The following is a 19,864-nucleotide window of genomic DNA, read 5'->3' on the forward strand; positions in this document are numbered from 1 at the left end:
GGCAGAGGCAGGCAGATCTCTGTGAGTTCGAGGCCAGCCTGATCTACAGAGTGAGTCCCAGGACAGGCAAGACTGTTACACAGAGAAACCCTGTCTCAAAAAAAAAAAAAAATTCATGCATGGTCATTCATACACACATAAATAAAAAAAAAAAGATTAACTGGGCCATATGTGGTGGTGCAAACTTTAATCCCAGCACCTAGGAGTCAGGCAGACAGATCTCTGTAAATTTAAGACTAGCCTGGCCTACATAGAGGCCAACTAGGGCTATTTAGTAAGACCTTTACTCAAATAAATAAAAATTAATTTAAAAAATAATAAAAAGAATTATGTTGAAAGCTTGGACCTCTGTTAGAAGTTATAATAAGAAGGATTAGACCATGATGGATGACCTGATAATGAACTCTTCCATTGATAGATCTATGATCTGATGAAAAGTTAGACATGGTGTTTCACACCTTTAATCTCAGTACTTGGGAGGCTGAGGAAGATGGTTGTAAGTTCAAGGCCAACCTGGGTTACATGTGAATTTTAGGGTAGCTACATAAACTATGAAACAAATAACCCAATGTCTTTCTTGGGAGGCAGTAGAAAGGATGTGAGAGTTAGTCAGGAGTAGGTCACTAGGAGTGTGCCCTGAAGGCTCACATCTGTTGCTTGCTCTATACTTCCTGTCCACCATGATTCATAGTGATCAGTTTCCTCTCCACACGTTCCCACTGCCCTGGCCTTCTGCCTCGACATAGACCCAGAAACAATGGAACTGTCTGAGATTTCAGGGCAGAACACACTGTCTTCCCTTTAGTTGTTTCCTTGGGTATTTTGTCATGGAGACAAAAAGGCTAACACACCCTTCCACAAATATGTACTCATTACAAGGTCTTTGTGGTGGCCATAGATTGTTTGACAGATCTGGTGGCTCTGTTCCCTCTGGAACTTAGTAGGTTATGATATTTTCTAGAATTCCTGGATTTTAGGCTTGGTCATGACTTCATTTGTCAGTGAAACAACTGATGGGTGGTGGAAGTGTGACGGGCTTGTATAGAATCCAAGTTCTCTTGTCTTATCTCATGGAGTGTGTGTGATAAGATAGAATCACCCCCTCTCCCCACCCCCCACAGAACACCTTGTCTGTCACCCTGGGATCCCAATTAAGTAGCAGAAACTCCCTAACAATCCACAATACACATGGTAGCTTATTCAAGAAATGAATGTTAGTTTGTTAAACTTCTAGATTATTAGAAATGTTACTGTACAGGATGGAGAAGATGCCCAAGTCCTTAAGAGCGCTTGCTGCGCTTCCAGAGGGCCAAAGTCAGCACCCACAACAGGTGGCTCACAACTGCCTATAACTCCAGCCCAGGAGGTCTGATGCCCTCTTCTGGTCTCCAAGGATACCCACATGCACATGTACCTACACGCACGCACGCACGCACGCACGCGCGCGCGCGCGCACACACACTTTAAGAAATGTTACTGTAAGACTGGTGAGATGCCCCAGGCAGTAAGCTGCTGGCTAGGCAAGCACAGGGACCTTAGTTCAGGTTCCCAGCACCCATGTGAAAATCTGGATGAAGTAACACACATCTGCAACCTGCCGTCTCCTGGGAAGTGGAGACAGGTGGAGGCCTGTCTAAGTTCACTAAGCTTTCCAGTCTAGCCTAATTGACGAACTCCAGATTCTTGGAGAGGTGTCCCAGTCACCGTTCTACTGCTGTGAAGAAACACCGTGACCAAGGCAGCTCATATAAAGGAAAGCTTGCTCACAGTTTCAGGTGTTTAGTCCATTGTCATCATGGGAGCAGGCCGACATGGTACTGGAGAAGTAGCTGAGAGCTACATCCTGATCCGCAGACCAAGCGAAAGAGAACCGGGCTTAGCATGGGCTTCTGAAACCTCAACACCCACCTGCAGGGGCACATAATTGCTCCAGCGAGGTCACACCTTCAAAGAGTTCCAGTCCCTGGTGTTTAGGATTGACTATATGAGCCTAAGAGGGCCATTCTTGTTCAAACCACGGCGGAAAGGCTGGAGAGGTGGCTCAGCAGTTAAAAGCATTGGCTGCCCTTCCAGAGGACCTGTCTGTGTTCATTTCTCAGCACACAAATAGCAGCTCCCAAAGGTTCTTGTAACTCTTCTCACTCACATATGAGCACCCTGGCGAGGATAGGGACACATACACACCATATACATTCATAGTACATACTAATAATAAATGAGAAACAACATTGTAAAATTTAGAAGTCCAGTGTGGGACTTTTTTTTTTTTTTCTCTTTTGATTCTTTGAGACAGGGTTTCTCTGTGTATCTGGCTGTCCTGGAACTCACTCTGTAGACCAAGCTAGTCTCAAACTCAGAGATCCACCTGCCTCTGCCTCCCAAGTGCTGGGACTAAAGGTGTGCGTCACCACCGCCCAGCTCCAGTGTGGTACTTGTAATCCCAACATTTAGGATATAAGAGACAGGAAGATCTAGAGCTCAAGATGAATTCAAGGCTAACCTGGGCTACATGAGACCCTGTCTCAAAACGAAATCTAAGACAGTATGAAGAGTATGGCTCTCATCAGTCTCCCTACCTTCTTCCCACCCATTAACAGAGAACATGCTGGGATCATTTCTCAGCCTTTTGGCTAAGATCAAGTGTAGAACATGCTGGACACTCCCGTGCCCACCTCTTCCATTAGAGAGCTGAAGACATCACAGAGTGGTTAGCCCTGCTGGGGTCGAATTTAAAATGGTAAAATCCTCAGCCAAAGTATTGGCGCATACCTTTACTCCCAGGACTCCGGGAGGCAGGTGAACCTTTGTGAGTTTTAGGCCAACCTGGTCTACAAAGCAAGTTCCAAGACAGATAGGGCTACACAGAAAAACCCTGTCTTGAAAAGCCAAATAGTTAGTTAGATAGATAGATAGGTAGATAGATAGATAGATAGATAGATAGATAGATAGATAGATAGATAGATAGATAGATAGGGTAAAATCCTGGGCTTGGCTATAAGTTAGAGTTCATATGAAAAATGAAATCAAGAGCTATGAATGTGGCACAGCTTAGGAAAATTAAGTATGTCTGACTAGCCCACAGTAAGTGTCAGGACAGGGAACTAACCAACTTTAAACAACTTCAATCAGTGGGAAGTAGGAAGTATTATATTCCCATTCACACCCAATAATTCATAAGACAGATGTTGAATGTCTGGTTTATTTAAACAGGCTGTCAGAGGCCCCACCACAAAGGAGGCTGGGAGCTGGGAGGCTAAGCCAGGCAGGGCGCTCCCTAGGCATCAGAAGGTAAAGGGAACTCAGCTGAACACCCAGAACAGCATTAAGGACAGGCTACACGCTAGTGGCCAGGCCCCGTGGAGCCCAGCTCTACTCATGGCCTCAGCATAGAACCTCGCCACCTCCTCGTTGGGGTTGCCTTGTGCTGGGTCGAACCACATCTGGATGCAGCGGCCGCTCCCCCGGCTGTAGTTGCTGAGTTTGTAGGAGTGAGTCCAGATTTCCTCACACAGAGCAGCAGGTGTGGGAAAGTAGAAGTGGAAGGGGTGGCAGGAGGCTCCCACAGGGCACTGGTTATACCCTACATAAATGATGGAAGACCTTCAGCCAGTGTGCCTAGAACCATCTCTGGTTGGGCCAGCCTCAAAACCCCAGATCTTCACACAACAGCCGCGCACGCGCACGCGCAGCCTCCAGTCCCGAGCCATGCCGAGGCCCCTCCCACCGCACCCACTCCTACCTGAGGTCCAGTCCCAGCCCTTGTGCCAGTTGCTCTTGCAGGTGAAGGAGGTGCGGCAGTCCTCCCACCACTGCTGGCAGTCCTCTTTGCACAGGGGAACGTCAAGGATTCGCTCTTTGCGCCAGCTCTGGTCCACCTGCGAGATGACGAAGAAGGGGTTTGAGCTCAGGAACCTCAGAAATGCAGCCTGAGTAGAACTGGAGCTGGAGGCAGAGCCTGTAGGGGATATGTGGGGAGCACAGCTGCCCCGTTGGCTTTGGGGGGACGGGGACACTCATACCTGCTGGATCCAAGGTCCCAGGTTAGGAGAGCATTCATAGAGGCAGGTGTCTTGGATAAAGTGCCGTTTGCATTCCGCCGCCATCGTCCCACAGTGGTCCCAGTTGAATCGGTACAGGTAGGAAATGTCCTTATGGGCTTCCTGGCTTGTGTTGGTGGAACAGCAGGAATTCTTCTTCCAGGGACTACACTGTGATGGGAGACACAGGACCAAGTCCAAGGCCAGCACAGACAGAATAGTCCACATGCAGCCTTGCACTTCATAAGTCATTGATTGCCTAGCCAATTATTCAGGGAAATACTTGCTGCTGAGCCCTGGCTGGCTGTGGATGCCCAAGAGGTACAATCCTTACAAAAGTCATTAACTCCTGAGACCTGGAGAGCATTTTCCGCTCTTGCAGAAGACCAGGGTTTAGTTTCCAGCACCCACGTGGCAGCTCACAACTGTTTGTAATTCCTATTTCAAGGGATCTGATGCCCTCTTCTGGCCTTCTTGGGCACCAGACACAAAGGTGATGTACATATATATGCAGGCAAACAAAACACATAAAATAAAAACAAATTTTTTTTGTTTTTTTTTTTTCCGAGACAGGGTTTCTGTGTGTAGCTTTGCACCTTTCCTGGAACTCACTTGGTAGCCCAGGCTGGCCTCGAACTCACAGAGATCCGCCTGGCTCTGCCTCCCGAGTGCTGGGATTAAAGGCGTGCGCCACCACCGCCCGGCTATAAAAACAAATTTTTAAATACTTTATTATTTGTATTTTATGTGCACTGCTGTTTGCCTAAATGCATGTGCTGGGAACTGAACCCAGGTCGTCTGGAAGAGTAGTCAGTGCTCTCTCTTTTTTTTTTTTTAAGATTTATTTATTTATTTATTTATTTATTTATTTATTTATTTATTATGTATACAGTGTTTTGCCTGCATATATGCCTGCAGGCCACTAGATCTCATTATGGACAGTTGTGAGCCACCATATGGTTGCTGCGAATTGAACTCAGGACCTCTAGAAGAGCAGCCAGTGAGTTCTCTTAACTGCTGAGCCATCTCTCCAGCCCCAAAATAAAATAATTTTTTTAAAAATTCACTAGTTCACACCAGGTGTGGTGGGGCATGCCCTTAATCCCAGCACTCAGGAGGCAGAGATAGGTGGATCTCTGCGTTCAAGGCCAGCCTAGTCTACAGTATGAGTTCCAGGACAGTCAGGGCTATACAGAGAAACTTTGTCTCAAAACAAACAAACAAACAAAAATCACTGGGTAATGTCACATGCCTTTAATCCCAGCTCTCTTAAGGCAGATCTCCGTGAGTTTGAGGCCAGCTTGGTCTACAGAGTGAGTGCCATATACACCAGGCCAATCTAGCACTCAGAGATAGGTCTAATACCCCCATGGCTGACAACACACCCAGGTTTTAATTCATTTCAGGTCTTTATGAGCCCCATCCAAGGTAAGCCAGGCACTTTTCTAGGAAATAAGGGATAAAATGATTAAAAAAAAAAAAAAAAAAAAAGAACATGCCAGTTGCTTTGGAAAAATAAATGAATAAAAGCAAGAGAAAGGTGTGCAGACTTGCAGCGCCACCAGATGGTCAGATTAAACTTCACTGAGAAAATGACAAAAACCTGGAGAACAGTCCAGTTACATAAACGCTCAACACATACTTATTAGTGAAGGAAGAAAACACTTGGCCTTGAAATTAGTATATGGCAAAGTTTGTTGTTGTTGTTGTTGTTTGATTTTTGAGACAGGGTTTCTCTGTGTAGCTTTGGAGCCTCTGCCTCCCAAGTGCTGGGACTAAAGGCGTGCACCACCACTGCCCGGCCATTTTTTGTTTTATTCTTTGAGACAGGGTTTCCCTGTATAATAGTCCTAGCTGCCCTGGAACTCACTCTGTAGACCAGGCTGGCCTCAAACTCACAGAGATCCACCTGCCTCTGCCTCCTGAGTACTGGGATTGAAGACTTGGGCCACCACCACCCAATGCAAAGTTTTAAAATACACATTCAAAACAATTTGTTGTTGTTGTTTTGTTCAGTGGTGGTGTCTACAGAACAAGTTCCAGGACAACCAAGGCTAAACAGAGAAACCTGTCTCAAAAACAAAAACCCAACAAAACAAAACAAAACAAGAAGAGGGTGGGGGAGAAAGGAAAGGGAAAAACAAAGTGAGAGGGCCAGTATGATCAGAATATACTGTATGCATGTATGACATTCTCAAAGAATAAACTTTAAAATGTAATTTTAAAGGCCTGGGGAGACGGCTCAGTGGTTAAGGGCACTGTTGCTCTTGCAGAGGACCAGGATTCAGTTTCTAGTACCCACATGGAAGCCTACAACCATCTACAACTCCAGTTACAGAGAACCCAACGCTCTCCTCTGGCCTCTGCAGCAACTGCATTTGGTGCACAGACATGTGCATGCAAAATACCCATAAAAATAAGTACAAAAAAAAAAAAGCAAATAGAACTATGATGGCTCTCAACTAACAGAGCCAAGAGGTTCGTTATAGATTGAAGGAAGGAGTACAAATTGCTTTCCTTTGCTTTTTAAAATTTCTTTCTGGGCCAGGCGGTGGTGGTGGTGGTGGTGGTGGTGGTGGTGCTGGTGGTGGTGGTGGTGGTGGTGCTGCTGCTGCTGCTGCTGCTGCACGCCTTTAATCCTAGCTCTTGGGAGGCAGGCAGAGGCAGGCAGATCTCTGTGAGTTCAAGGCCAGCCTGGTCTACAAAGGACAGCCAGGGCTGTTACACAGGAGAAACCCTGTCTCAGAAAAAATAAATAAATAAATAAATAAATAAATAAATAAATAAATAAATAAATAAATAATAAAATAAGATTTCTTCCTGGTGTGGTGGTTCCCACCTTTAATCCCAGCACTCAGGAGGCAGACGGAAATCTGAATTTTAGGCCAGCCATAGTTACATGATAAAACCCTGCTCCCCCCTCCAAAAATTTTTTTTTTTTCTTTCCCTCTCTGTTTCTGTCTTCTTCCCTTTCTTTCTTGACAGGGTTTCGTGTATTCCAAGCTGACACTGAACTCATGATGTGGCTGAAGGTAGCCTTGAACTTCTGATCCTCCTCCCTCCACCTCCCAGGGCTCAGATTACAGCTATATGCCAATAAACCAGTTTTATGTGCTGCTGGGGATCCAATTTAGAATGCTCTGCGGGTACTCTATAAACTGAGCTACATTCCAGCCCTATGTGTTTATTTGTTTGTTTATTTATTAGCTTTCTTTATTTTATATGTATGATTGTTTTGCACATGACCTTTGTATGCCCAGTGCCTGCAGAGTCAGAAGAGGGCATTGGGACTGAAGAATAATGGGTGGTTATTAGTCACCATGTGGATGCTGGGTATTCTGCAAGAGCTAACTCTCCAGTCCTTATTTTTTTGCTTTTTTGAGACACAGTTCTGACAGTAAAGTCCCAGGGTCAGACTATCCTCCTGTCTCAGACTCCCCAGTAGCTGACCTTCTGGTTTTTTTACTTTATAGTTGCTGCATCATACTGATTTTATTAAATGTTTAGGTAGGTTTTGGATAATAAATGGGCTATGGCAAACATCTGTTACAGCGCAGAGACCTCAGGCCCTAGATGGGTGAGGGCCAGTCCAGATGTTTGCTAGATGCCCAGCTCCAAATGCTTGTCAGCCAGTCTCATAGGTATGAGAGAGTTTCCTTTCTCAAAGGCTGGCAGAAAAGAGCGACTTTGGGCAGCACACAGCCTCTTCCCCGAGACCCCCAATGGAATCTTTCTCAACCTAAACCTAAAACCACCACCATGGTCTGCCTGTTCTATTTCCCAAACTCCTCCCTAAGCCTACTTCCTTATTTGTGCAGTGTCAAAACCCAGCTACCAAGAAGAGGAGATACTAGCATTACACTGGCAACTGGCAGCCATTATGTATTGTCAAAGTCACCCGTATTAGAGAGAACTGACGGTCTCCTCAAGCAGGTCTGCCCACCTCCACCATAGGCTGGGGCCAGCTACTTCTCTCTCCGGACCCACTAGCCCTCAGCCAGCCGCGTGTCACCCCAGGGGTGGGTCACTCCTCGTCCTACCTGGTTGTGTAAATTGTCCTCGGGGCCTGGTTTTTCTTTGTGGTGCTTGGCATCCATGCAAACATTGAGCAGGTCTGCTCTGGCCCGCGTGGCTCTTGATGCGGCACAGTGGGCCATCCATATCAGCAGGAGCAGCCACGGCACGGTCATCAGGTGAGCCATGCCAGACCCTGAAGGAAGAGCTATGGTCAGAGGAACCGCCAAGAGTGTGCTCAGCTCCAGTGGGTGGTGCCTGCACTCCTGGGTCCTGTGTCACCTCCTCCCGTCAGTCTTCCCGGACTCCGAGGCTCAGACGCCCTGGAGACAGTCACTGGTCACAGCATTTTTGACTTCAGTGGTCCTGAGACTCAAGGCAATTCAAAAACAATTAGAGTTTGCCCACATCCGTATTCAAAATCCTTGGAGGCAAATGTTTCAGAGATAACATTTTTAAAGATTTTTTATAAAAGGTGATACAGGTTTCAGGGAGGTGGTGTTGCACATCTTTAATCCCAGGACTTGGGAGGCAGAGGCAAGCGGATCTCTGTAGAACAGCCTGGTCTACAGAGTAAGTTCCGGCATAGCCAGGACTACGCAGAGAAAGCCGGTCTCAAAAAACAAAAACAAAAAAGAAAGAAATCCTGAAGAATGACCTCCTACGGAGGTTGGAATTATAAGCATGTGCAGCCACACCCAGGTTTTTTCTTTCTTTTTTCTTTTCAGGATTATCACCTGGGCAGTTCAACAGGCCCCTCCCAGAGACTCTGGCCTGGGGGCTTTCAGGCAGGCACATCTTGACCTGGTTTAGAGAACTAGATCCAGGACAGCTAGGCCTACACAGAGAAACCCTCCTTGTCTTGGGAAAAAACAAAAAAGACCTTGGTATCTTGGGACCGGAGATATAGCTTGGTTGGTAGTGGATTCTCAGAACGTAGGGGCAGGAGGATTAAAAATTCAAGGTCATTTTCAATTCCATATCAAATTTGAGACCAGCCTGAGATGGTGAGATCCCAACATTTAAAAAAAAAAATCCCCAAAACTTGGGTGTCCTGACTCTCCTCAGACTGCTTAGGCTAGAGTAAACCTGCAGTTGAATGCCCACCCAGCTTTCTTCTGGGCCCCACAAAACATTCTTCTGCATTAGTCCATTGCCCCACCCCTGACTCAGCCTTTATTTTTGTAGTACTGGGTACTGAACCTAAGTACTCCACTGTTAAACTGTATCACAAACCTTCCTTTCTCTTTGTTTTGTTTTTTCGTGACAGGGTTTCTCTGTATAACAGCCCTGGCTGTCCTGGAACTCACTCTAGCCCAGGCTGGCCTCAAACTTATAGGGATCCACCTGCCTCTGCCTTCCAAGTGCTGGGTCTAAAAGCGTGTGCCGCCGCCGCCGCCACCACCATCGGACTCACTTTGTATTTTGAGACAGGGTCTTACTAAATCACTCAGGCTGATCTTGAACTCATTACATGGCCCAGCCCTTGAACTTTTCATTTCCTTGCCTCAGCCTCCAGAGCAGATGGGATTACAGGCTCACACCACCAGACCCAAGCAGTCTTCTATTTATCCCAGCGTCTACCCGTCTATTCTCTCTCTTAAATCATTCACTCCAGGACCCAGCCATGCTTCTGTTCATCCACTTACTGTGACCTGCGGTAGTGGCGGCGAGTCCAGGCCAGGGCAATCAGTCCTGCTGGAGCACCAGGTGTGTCTTCAACTCCTGTGGGGCAAAACAAGAACCTGCCCGCTCGGAGCGCAGGTTAAAGCTCAGAGAGCGGCAGGGGCCCAGCCCAGGCCTCTCTCCACTCCCTGCCTGACCATGCGGAAAACAGACACAAATGACCAGACCGGTAAATGTAGAAGAAGAAAAAAAGTCACCAGATAATCGTCAATTTCATATATGTGTGACTGGCTGGACCTGGCTGAGGGGCATGCTTCATTACATGCCACCCAAGTCCGACCCTTCCCCAGACCCTCCCCACTGCAAAATGTTCCAAATGGCTAAAATGTCCCAAGTTCCCGCTGAGTCCCCCTAGCCCTGCCTCCATGGATCTTCTCCAGTCAATGGTCTCTCCCTTCATTCAGCCAGTATTCTGTCTCCCCGTGAGCTGCATTCTGCCAGCTCATCACCATTTTCCTAGTCACACTTTTAGATCTTAGTCCACCTGTGACAAGGCCCCTGCCATTACCTTACACTTGGGGCCCCCAGACTAGAAGAGCTAAGAGCTCAGCACTTGGCTGAAGGGTTGAAGCCTTAAGTTCTGGTTAAAAAAGACAGACACTACTTACTACCTCACAGTTTAACCATGCTCTGATCTGGGCCTCAGTTTCCACCTCCAGATTCTCTGGGCTTCAGGCGCATAGAAGGCCTTTCCAACTCAGCAAATTCTTTAACATATGCTGGGGGTACCGGAGGGTGTGTGGTCCCTGATGAGAAGTGTCAGGCGACTTACCTGGGAACGGAGGCAACTCTCAGACTGGCTCAGGCTTCGGCTCTGCTCTAGACTCCCTTTGCTTTTATTCCAGCAGACGACTGAGGTTTAGTGGCCTAGGAGACGGGGCTGTGGAGCAGGCAGTGGGAATGGAGCCCAGGAATGGAGGCTGAGATTGGGTGAAGGCCACCCAGCTGTTAATTATTGCATGTGAGCAGCACCGGTCAGGCCTCTGTAGGGATGGGAGGTCTCAGCACTGGCTGCCTCTCAGGGTCTATGGACAAGGGCTTCAATCCACAGCATTGCAAACAAACAAAAGCCTATGAAAAGCCAAACACTCAGCTGTAGCTGGAGAGCTTCTCTCCAGGTCTGCCAACCCACTCCCCCCACCCCCGCAGTCCTGCAGCACACTTATAAAATAATCACTCAGATGCTTATATCACTTATAAACTGTTCTGTATTTGGCTCTGTGTTTCTTATTTAATAAGACCTTTTAGAATTTCATCTACACTCAGCCCTAAAGACAAAAACAAAACCTTTGCGGCTTGAGCTGCTAAGAGCCAGGATCCTTTCAGATAGTCACATCCACTTCCACCATCCTTGTCCTCTTATACAGATGAGCAGAATGAGACCCAGAGGACCACAGCAGAGCCAATGGCAAGACCATCACAAGAGCACAGGCTTCCAACTTCCAGGCCTGCTGTGAAGAATAAGAAGGTCCCGAGTCCCCAACTTCTATGAGCTACCAGTTCCCCCCACCTCGACAGCCCAATCATTACCCACTTCCGGTTATAAAATCACTTATGGTCTAAATCTTCTGATGGAGCCTCGGGGGTTTGAAAGCCCAGGCTCCCTTCTCTTCTCCACTCACTCACCTCCCACTCCTGCTTTAGGTCTCTATGGTCCTTTAAGGATCCGAGCTAATTTTAACACCTCCCACATACCACTGCAGCCAAAACAGAATCCCCCACTCAGGAGTCCAGGGTGATGCTGCTGTTGGTAAAGGGAGTAGATTTGAGCAGGAGAAAATGTAGAGCTGTTGATCAGGTACCTGTGTGTATGAAGGTTCCAAGTGGCACATAAATGTGGGAGCTGCCAGCCCATGTGTCACAACAGAAATCTGCGTAAGGTAATACCTTGGTGAATGCAGGGAGGAAGAAAAAAGGAAGGAGAAAGAGGACGGGCGAAGAGGAGCGAGAGGAGGCAATTTGCCCTCTGGAGAAAAATCAGCCAAAGAAGAAGGCCCTACAAAGAGACCAGCTCCCAGGAGGGCCCCTAATTCTGACTGGCGGCATTCTCTGGGGCCTCAGAAGTGTACCTGAATCCTGTGACACCCCAGGAGTGCTTGTCCCCTGAAGATCATAACAGGTTGGGGACCCCTAGAGTCTGAGACCTCCTTTCTTGTTTGCGCGTCCAGATGGGCCTACTGATTAGGGAAGGGTGGGCCAGGGATCTGTCAATGCCTGAAGCTGGAGGTCCTGGGTGGTAGAACCTGCCTCTGACTTGGGGGCTGATTATTAACTGGCCTTTATGGCTCCTCTATTGCAAAGAGTGAAGTTTGTCCCCTGGGCAATGCTCCTGAGCTCCACAGCTTCTGAATAAGTAACCTTTCCAGTGAGGATCTGAGTTGAAGATTGAGCTCAGAGCCTAGGTGAACCCCTTACCCTTTGATATGCCTCAGAGTTCTGCCTGAATTGGAAAAAAAAAAAAAGTAGCTGGGTGGTGGTGGCGGCGGCGGCGGCGGCGGCGGCGGCGGCGGCGCACGCCTTTAATCCTGTTACTTGGGAGGCAGAGGCAGGCAGATCTCTCAGTTCAAAGCCAGCCTGGTCCAGGACAGCCAAGGCTACACAGAGAAACCCTGTGTCAAACAAACAAACGAATAAACAGAAAAACAAAAGAAATAAAAAGAAGGACATGACGGCTCCTAGGGATGGTGGAGGAGAAGGGTTATTGTAGAGAGGAGGGAGAGCATAGCCAGAGTATCTGGAGGGTCCAGAGTGGACATGACCCCGAACGGGGCCATGTGAGGAGAAGGGGGAGGGGAAAGCCAGATGAGGAGACCCAAAGGGCAAAAGACCAGTGTAGGCAAAATCACTGGATTACATAGTGAAGAGCAGCTGAGGGAAGGGCAGCCCAGGCCCTGAGCAGGAGAAGTTTAAGGTAGGGGGCCAGGTGTGCCAGCCAGGAGGACCCTGTAACAGGTAGGGACTGAGGGATGCTAGGAGAACCTGGTGGCCAGCTTCAACTTTGATATGCTAATAGGCATCTCCATTAGCCATTTGTCTGGGTCTGAGACCTGATCCTGCCCTGAACGTTGAGGTGCTGTACCCATCTGGAGCCTGAGTGCTAGGATTAGGGAAGGACAGAATCGGGAGTCTCCTTGGACCCAGTCTGTTGTTGATTGTTTTACTCTTTGGCTCTTTTGGTCTTTGGGAGGGCCCGCCACCCAGCTCCCAAATAAATACAGAGACTTATTATTACTTATAAATGCCCAGCCTTAGCTTGGCTTGTTTCTTGCCAGCTTCTCTTAAATTATCCTGTCTACCTTTTGCCTCTGGGCTTTTACCTTTCTCTATTTCTGTATATCCTTTCTTTTCTTGTCATTCCATGTCTGGCTGGGTGGCTGGCCCCTGGAGTCCTCCTCCTCTCCTTTTCTCACTCTTTCTTACTTTCCTTCCAGATTTCTTTTATTTATCTCTGCCTGTCAGCCCTGCCTATCCTTTCCTGCCAAGTTATTGGCTGTTCAGCTCTTTATTAGACCAATCAGGTATTTTAGAAAGGCAAAGTATCACAGCTTCACAGAGTTAAACAAATGCAACATAAAATAATGCAACATCTTTGCATCATTAAACAAATGTTCCACAGCATAAACAAATGTAGCACATCTTAAAATAACATTCTATAACACCAGTCCAGGGTGTATCTCCCTGAGCTAGCAGCTTTTTTTTTTTTTTTTTTTTTTTATGCCAAATGCCGTTTATTGAAGGAGGGAGGAGGTCTTAAATACAGGCTTACAGCACAATGAGAGAACCCCAGAGGGCAGAAGTTCACTACCAATGTTTTTTTTTTTTTTTTTTTTTTTTTACAATCTTGCATCTGAGCTAGCAGCTTATTAGCAGCAAGACTGACCATCAGCATCCCTTCTGGCCCAGGCTGCAAGTGCCTTGTGACCAGGTAGTATAACAGGAAGGTTATTGACACCCCCACCACACCACTACCCCAGCAGAGGGACTAAGGGCCATGGAGGAAGAGAAGGCCTCCAGATTGCAGGGGGAAAGGATCCTGAGCTTTTCTGAGCACCGGCCCACACACATGCCTTTCACACCGCCCATCCTCAGAGCTGTGGACACACTGGATTCTGTCTGCAAGTCTGATGTCCTTCATTTGCAAGAGACAACTCTGCAGGCATCCTGGAGCGGCATCCTCAGATTACAGACTCCTTGCTGTTTCTTTAGGCCCTCTCCTGCCTGCATTTCTCAGAACTTCCAGCTCAGCCGGCTGGGAATTCTGCTTGTACTTCCTTACAAGCAGAACCTTGCTGTTCAAAGCCTTGTTGACTCTTGGCCCTACAAGACTTTTGCAAGGGACTCCCTCCAGTCATTTCCGGCCAAGCTCCGTCAAGCTACCACAACACTATCATTTGTGTTCTATGACGAACGCCTAGATTCCTTAACTTCCCAGCTCCTCCCATTCAAAACCCAGGCCCTGGGCATCTGTGAGAAAATGGCACTGTCTCCTGCCCTGCTTCAGATATGCACATTTTGCTAGGGGGAAAGCATGGGTGCAGAATGATATGTCTCCTCAGGGACTAGAGTGGGTGGCTTTCTTAGACTGATGTTTTAGTGGGCAGCTGTAGGTTGAGGTCTGTCTGAGTTACTTTCCTATTGCTGTGATAAAACACCATGACCAAGGCAACTTATAGAAGGAAGAGTTTATTTGGGGCTGACAGTTCCAGAGAGAGAAAAATTCATTACCATCACGCTGTGGAAGTGTGGCAGCAGGCAGGCATGGTCACTAAAGCCACAAGCTGAGGCCTGAGAGCTCACATCTCAAACTGCAAACAGGAAGCAGAGAGAGAACTTTATGTTTTATGTGCATTTTTTTAAAAGATTTATTTATTATGTATACAATGTTCTGTCTGCATGTATCCTTGCAGACCAGAAGAGGGCACCAGATCTCATTACAGATGGTTGTGAGCCACCATGTGGGTGCTGGGAATTGAACTCAGGACCTCTGGAAGAGCAGCCTGTGCTCTTAACCTCTGAGCATCTCTCCAGCCCGCATTTTTGTTTTTGTCATGGGTGTCCAGTCCCCTGAAACTGGAGTTACAGACAGGTGTGAAATGCCATGTAGGTTCTGGGAATTGAACTTGGGTCCTCTGGAAGAGCAGTCAGTACTCTTAACCCCTGAGCCATCTCCAGCCTAGAGAAAGAACTCTAAATGATGTAAGTAATTGAAAACTCTTAAAGCCCTCCTCCAGTGGCATACTTCCCCTAACAAAGCTGTACCTCCTAAACCTCCCTAAACAGCCACCAACTGGGGATCAAGTTCAAAATGCCCAGACTATGGGAGACATCTCATGCAAACCACCACAAGGTCTAAGTGGCCACAAGGGTCCAGCGTGCAGAGATGAATGAAGAACATCTAGGCACACAGAGAGGCTGGAAAGATTACCCAGAGTCGGGTGTATGAGTGGAACCTATTTATGGGGGTAGAAAAGAGAATGATTTGACATAAGGCCTAAACAGAGGTAGGGTATTTCCACACCACTGAAAAAGTTTGTGTTTTACAAGGTACCACAGGAATGTATTAAGAGTCAATACGAGCTGGGCAGTGGTGGTACATGCCTTTAACCCTAGACCTTGGGAGGTAGAGGCAGGAGGATCTCTGTGAGTTTGAGGCCGGCCTGGTCTACAGAGTGAATTCCAGAACAGGCCGGGGCAGTGGTGGCGCACGCCTTTAATCCCAGCACTCGGGAGGCAGAGCCAGGTGGATCATTGAGAGTTCAAGGCCAGCCTGGGCTACCAAGTGAGTTCCAGGAAAGGTGCAAAGCTACACAGAGAAACCATGTCTCGAAAAAACAAAAACAAAAAAAAAAAACAAAAAAAAAACAAAAAACAAAAAACAAAGTGAATTCCAGAACAGGCTCCAAAGCTACACAAAGAAACCCTGCCTAAAAAAAAAAAAGAGTCAACAAGAAAAGCTGGATATAAAGTGAAAAAAAAATAAAAATAAAAAGGAAGGACATGACTGCTCCTAAGTATGGTGGAGGAGAAAGTTTATTGTAGGTAAAAGGGAAAGCATAGCCAGAGGCAGGAATATCTGGGAGAGTGCAGAGTAGACATGACCCTGAGCAAGTGATGGGGGTGAGGGGGTAGGGGGTGGAGGGGTGGAGCTAGGGAGTAGGAGAGAGCAGACCGAAAGGCCAGGAGGGTAAAGAGTAGATTTAAAAAAAAAAAAAAGACCAAGAAATCAAAATGACTGGATTATATAGGGAAGAGCCTCTGGGGGAAGGGCAGCCCAGCCCCTAGGCTGGAGAGTTCAAGGGTACACGTCATACCTTGTAACTGGTAGGTACTGAAGGGATGCTGGGAGAACCTGGCAGCCAGGTCTGCTTTGATATGTTAGATAGGTACCTCAGGCATTTTTCCAAGGATTTGAGACTTAACACCTGTAAATCCTTGTGGAGGACCAGCCCCCACCTTTTATAGGGTTCCTGTGGGAAGGGGAGTAAGAAATATTAGGTAGGATAGGCCTAGCCAATGAGAGGAAAGACAGAAACACAGGATAACTTTGGCAGGACCAGGATCAATATCCACTGGCCCAGAACTACTCAAAAAGGCTTTTTATAATAATGCCGAGGGGCAAAGCAAAAGATCTCCCCCTTGCTAGATAGAACCAAGTGTAAACCCATCCAAACATCTGGTACCCAGGCCTGTAGTCCAATAATCTTCTTATGCAACTGGTAAAGCAAGCTCAGATCTCACTAGGAAACCTCTGTGGGCTCCCACAGGTCCCTCTTCTTAATATTTTAAAAAGTTCCCCATTAAGAGCTTGCAAATAGCTGTAACAACCACAGCAATCCCTATATTTGCCGCACCTCCCAGTGAAGGCATAGAGGATGATAAAGATGGAATGTCCTTTTTGAATGGGTCTAAGATGTCTATAGAAGTCTTAGCTGGACCAAGCCCTTTTTTAATCAATAAACTCCTGATGTACTGCATCAAATAAATCAAACTCCAGATGCAACTGCATCAAACTGAAATACTCCCTTAGTTTCACCAAACATAAACAGGTTAACATAATTCTAACATAAATATTACTACACATAATTACAATTCTCTCAAACTTACATCCAAAAACAAACTCTTTTTGTTGTTGTTGTTGTTGTTGTTTTGTTTTGTTTTTTTGAGACAGGGTTTCTCTGTGTAGCTTTGGAGCTATCCTGGAACTCCCTCTGTAGCCTAGGCTGGCCTTGAACTCACAGAGATCTGCCTGCCTCTGCCTCCTGAGTGCTGAGATTAAAGGCATGTGCCACCACCTGGTGTAAAAATATACTTTAAAGCAATCTCTTAATAGAACCATTTGCATTTCTTGCTAACAAAACATTGGATAAACTTTTTTTTTTTTTTTTCCGAGACAGGGTTTCCCTGTGTAGCTTTGCGCCTTTCCTGGAACTCACTTGGTAGCCCAGGCTGGCCTCGAACTCACAGAGATCCACCTGGCTCTGCCTCCCAAGTGCTGGGATTAAAGGCGTGTGCCACCACTGCCCGGCCTGGATAAACTTCTGATGCATCCACATCAAACTTAAATACTCCCTTAGCTTCACCAAACCATGGTGCATCAATATCAACAGGCTAACATAATAACTCTAACATAAATGTTACTATACACAATTGCAATTCCTACAAACCTACATCCAAAAGCAATACTCTCAATATAACCATTAACACTTTAAAAACTTTAACAAACATCCAAAAGCAATTTCTTAATAGAACTATACAAAACATAGGGTACATTAACACAGTATCAGTCTGCTCAAGGGACAAGAAAAAATTTTTTAATTAAATTAAATAGAATGAGGAATATTAACTCTCCCTTTTCCTTATAATTTCTTAAGCTGCATCTTGAGCTTAGGTAGAAGAACCCCAAACTTCTCCATTTTAACAGTTCCATTTTTAACACAAACAGTTCCATTTCTAATACAAAACAGTGAATCATCACAGTTAATAGAGTCTATATGTGTAGGTAAAGTCAAAACTGTCCCATTGCAATGAAATGTCCATCCTATTTCTTAAGTTCAAAAAGAGTTCTGGTACCAGTCCTAAAGTTCTAGAAAGCCTTCTGATACCAATTTTAAAGTTCCAAATATGAAGAAACCCATAACCAAAAACTTTTTGCAGTTAACAACTTTAGTTTAAAGAAGTGTTACTGAAGCTTCACTCTCAGCAGCATTTTATGGCAGTCTTTCCCTAGGAACCTTGCCTCATAATGAAATAACTGCCATAGTAACTGAGCTGCTATGAAACTGAGCTGCTGTGAGCTCTTTGGAAAAGCTCTCTGAGCAGCCAGCAAACAGAAACTGAGTGACTTTAGTTGCTGGCTCTGTTCAGGCTTTTACAATCCCAGTCCTGAAGCCAGAAAGCATCTCCCACCACAAAGGCTCAAGAGGCTGTCTCTGCTACAAGCTGCTGTTCTCAGTACCCAGGATCCAGGAGGAAACCCAGCCACTCTGAGCTATGGCTTCCTCAGGTCCCATTACCTGCTTCACCAGCGGCCCTGTGCTCAGCACCCCAGGTCCCAAAAACCTCTGTGTGCTGCCCTGCTCGCATGGCTGAATGCCACCTCAGGCTCCCCGGTGTTTCAGGACAGCACTCAGACTCAGAGTGCCTGTTCCCTGCCCTCCTGTTGGGCACCCCGGGGCATCTTTCTATGGAGGCTTTGTCTCTCACACAGCTGCTACAGCACCCTGCACTCTTGCTCTCCAGCTGCTGGCTCTGCTCTTGGCCTCTCCCACAGTGCCCCTACCAAGGTGCCTGCTCAGCTCTTTGCCTCTCCTGCGATGTCTCTGCTGGGCTCTGGTCTCCAGGGTCTCTGGCTCCTGGGGTCTGATGTCTCTACTGCACTCCAAGCCGCTGCCTGCCATTTGCCTCACTCACACACAGCATGGTGTCTCCATACCTCACCAAGGCTTCCTCTTGGCATAAAGCTTCCAGTACTTTGCTGCTTACACTGGCTGTTGGTGGTCAGCCCCCTGAGCTGCGCTGATGCCCCATGGGTTTCAGCTGCCAATGCCTAGCTGCTGTGCTTGCACTGGCTCTGGAGCTTCTGAAGCTGCTCAGACTGCCACGCTCACAGTCTGCCATGGACACTGCTTTCTGTATCCCAGGTTCTGCTTGTTCTCGAGGTATGACTTACTCATACTACCATTTTTAATGCTAATTTAGTAGAGACTGAGAGAAAGAGAAAGAGAGAAACTTAGAGAGAGATACTTGTTACAGCCTAATTTTAACTACTTTCTTATTTAGCTTAACTTGAACTACTCTACTTTATATTTAAAATTTTACTCCCAAAGAATAGAATACTCTCGTCTTAACCTTAATTCATTAATTCATTACTAGGCATGTCCAACTGCTTCCTGCAGGGTACTTTCCTACTCTCACTAAATTTCCTCCACACCCAGGTCCCTAGTTCTGGTGCCAACTGTGGGGAATGAGCCCCCACTTTTTCTAGGGTTCCTATGAGGAGGAGAGAGGAATAAGGAACTTGTAGATAGAATGATAGACTTAACCAAGAAGAAGAAAGACAGAAACACAGGGTAGCTTCGGGAGTACCTGGGTCAATATCCACTGGACCAGAACTTTATTCAAAGGGGCTTTTTCTAACAATGCCAAGGGGCAAGGCAAAAGACCTCCCCCTTGCTAGATAGAACCAAGTGTAGATCCTTCCAAACATCTGGTACCCAGGCCCATGGTCCAATAATCCTCTTATGCAGCCCTGCCAGCAAAGCAAGTGCTAGGTAACCTCTGTGGGCTCCCACAAATCCTAGCACTTGGGAGGCAAAGGCAATGGGATTCTCTGCAAGTTCAAGATCAGCCAGGGCTACTCGGCAAGAGCTGTCTGGGGCAGGGGGAAGAAAGTCAATAAAGAGCCAGGCTTGGTAGCTATGCCTATAATTCCAATTTCTCAATGGGCTGGAGGATTTTAAGTTCAAAGCCTGCCTAGGCTATAGAAAGAGATCAATGTTAGAAATGAAGTCCGGAAGAGGATTTTTGATTAAGGCATATACATACAGTTTTGATAGTTATAGCTTTAGGAGGGTTATCAGTCTAGCCCCTATCAGCAAAAGATCTGCTTTTCCATAGGCCTGTCAATA

The 19,864-nt window shown here is 46.7% G+C and overlaps 1 protein-coding gene across 3 annotated transcripts; it reads right to left on the reverse strand.

Moving 5' to 3' along the window:
- Positions 1–3,181: 3,181 nt before the first annotated feature.
- Folr1 (folate receptor alpha) lies at positions 3,182–11,953 on the reverse strand. 3 transcript variants are annotated; one of them, XM_076548602.1, is made up of 9 exons: positions 11,807–11,953; positions 11,025–11,185; positions 10,510–10,808; positions 9,701–9,776; positions 8,334–8,423; positions 8,078–8,247; positions 4,020–4,208; positions 3,740–3,875; positions 3,182–3,580 (listed from the first exon to the last, which is right to left on the reverse strand). In XM_076548602.1, exons 6-9 carry the CDS (start codon positions 8,237–8,239, stop codon positions 3,300–3,302), a joined length of 768 nt encoding a protein of 255 aa, XP_076404717.1. In that variant the 5' UTR covers positions 8,240–8,247; positions 8,334–8,423; positions 9,701–9,776; positions 10,510–10,808; positions 11,025–11,185; positions 11,807–11,953; the 3' UTR covers positions 3,182–3,299. The 3 variants fall into 3 exon arrangements, with proteins under 3 accessions (XP_076404717.1, XP_042136465.1, XP_076404712.1); XM_042280531.2 differs by lacking the exon at positions 8,334–8,423; XM_076548597.1 differs by lacking the exon at positions 8,334–8,423 and having other exon boundaries at positions 11,025–11,188; positions 11,807–11,949.
- Positions 11,954–19,864: the final 7,911 nt, after the last annotated feature.

This window comes from Peromyscus maniculatus, chromosome 1, assembly GCF_049852395.1.
Source record: "Peromyscus maniculatus bairdii isolate BWxNUB_F1_BW_parent chromosome 1, HU_Pman_BW_mat_3.1, whole genome shotgun sequence".
NCBI classification, from domain to species: Eukaryota; Metazoa; Chordata; class Mammalia; order Rodentia; family Cricetidae; genus Peromyscus; species Peromyscus maniculatus.

What these genes read in the sequence shown, in the direction of transcription:
- Folr1 (XM_042280531.2), bottom strand. Translation starts at nt 8,239, where the DNA reads ATGGCTCACCTGATGACCGTGCCGTGGCTGCTCCTGCTGATATGGATG. An exon ending in TGGGACCTTGGATCCAGCAG is followed by an intron (nt 3,876 to 4,019) that starts GTATGAGTGTCC and finishes GTCATCTCGCAG; the next exon opens with GTGGACCAGAGCTGGCGCAA. An exon ending in GGGCTGGGACTGGACCTCAG is followed by an intron (nt 3,581 to 3,739) that starts GTAGGAGTGGGT and finishes TCATTTATGTAG; the next exon opens with GGTATAACCAGTGCCCTGTG.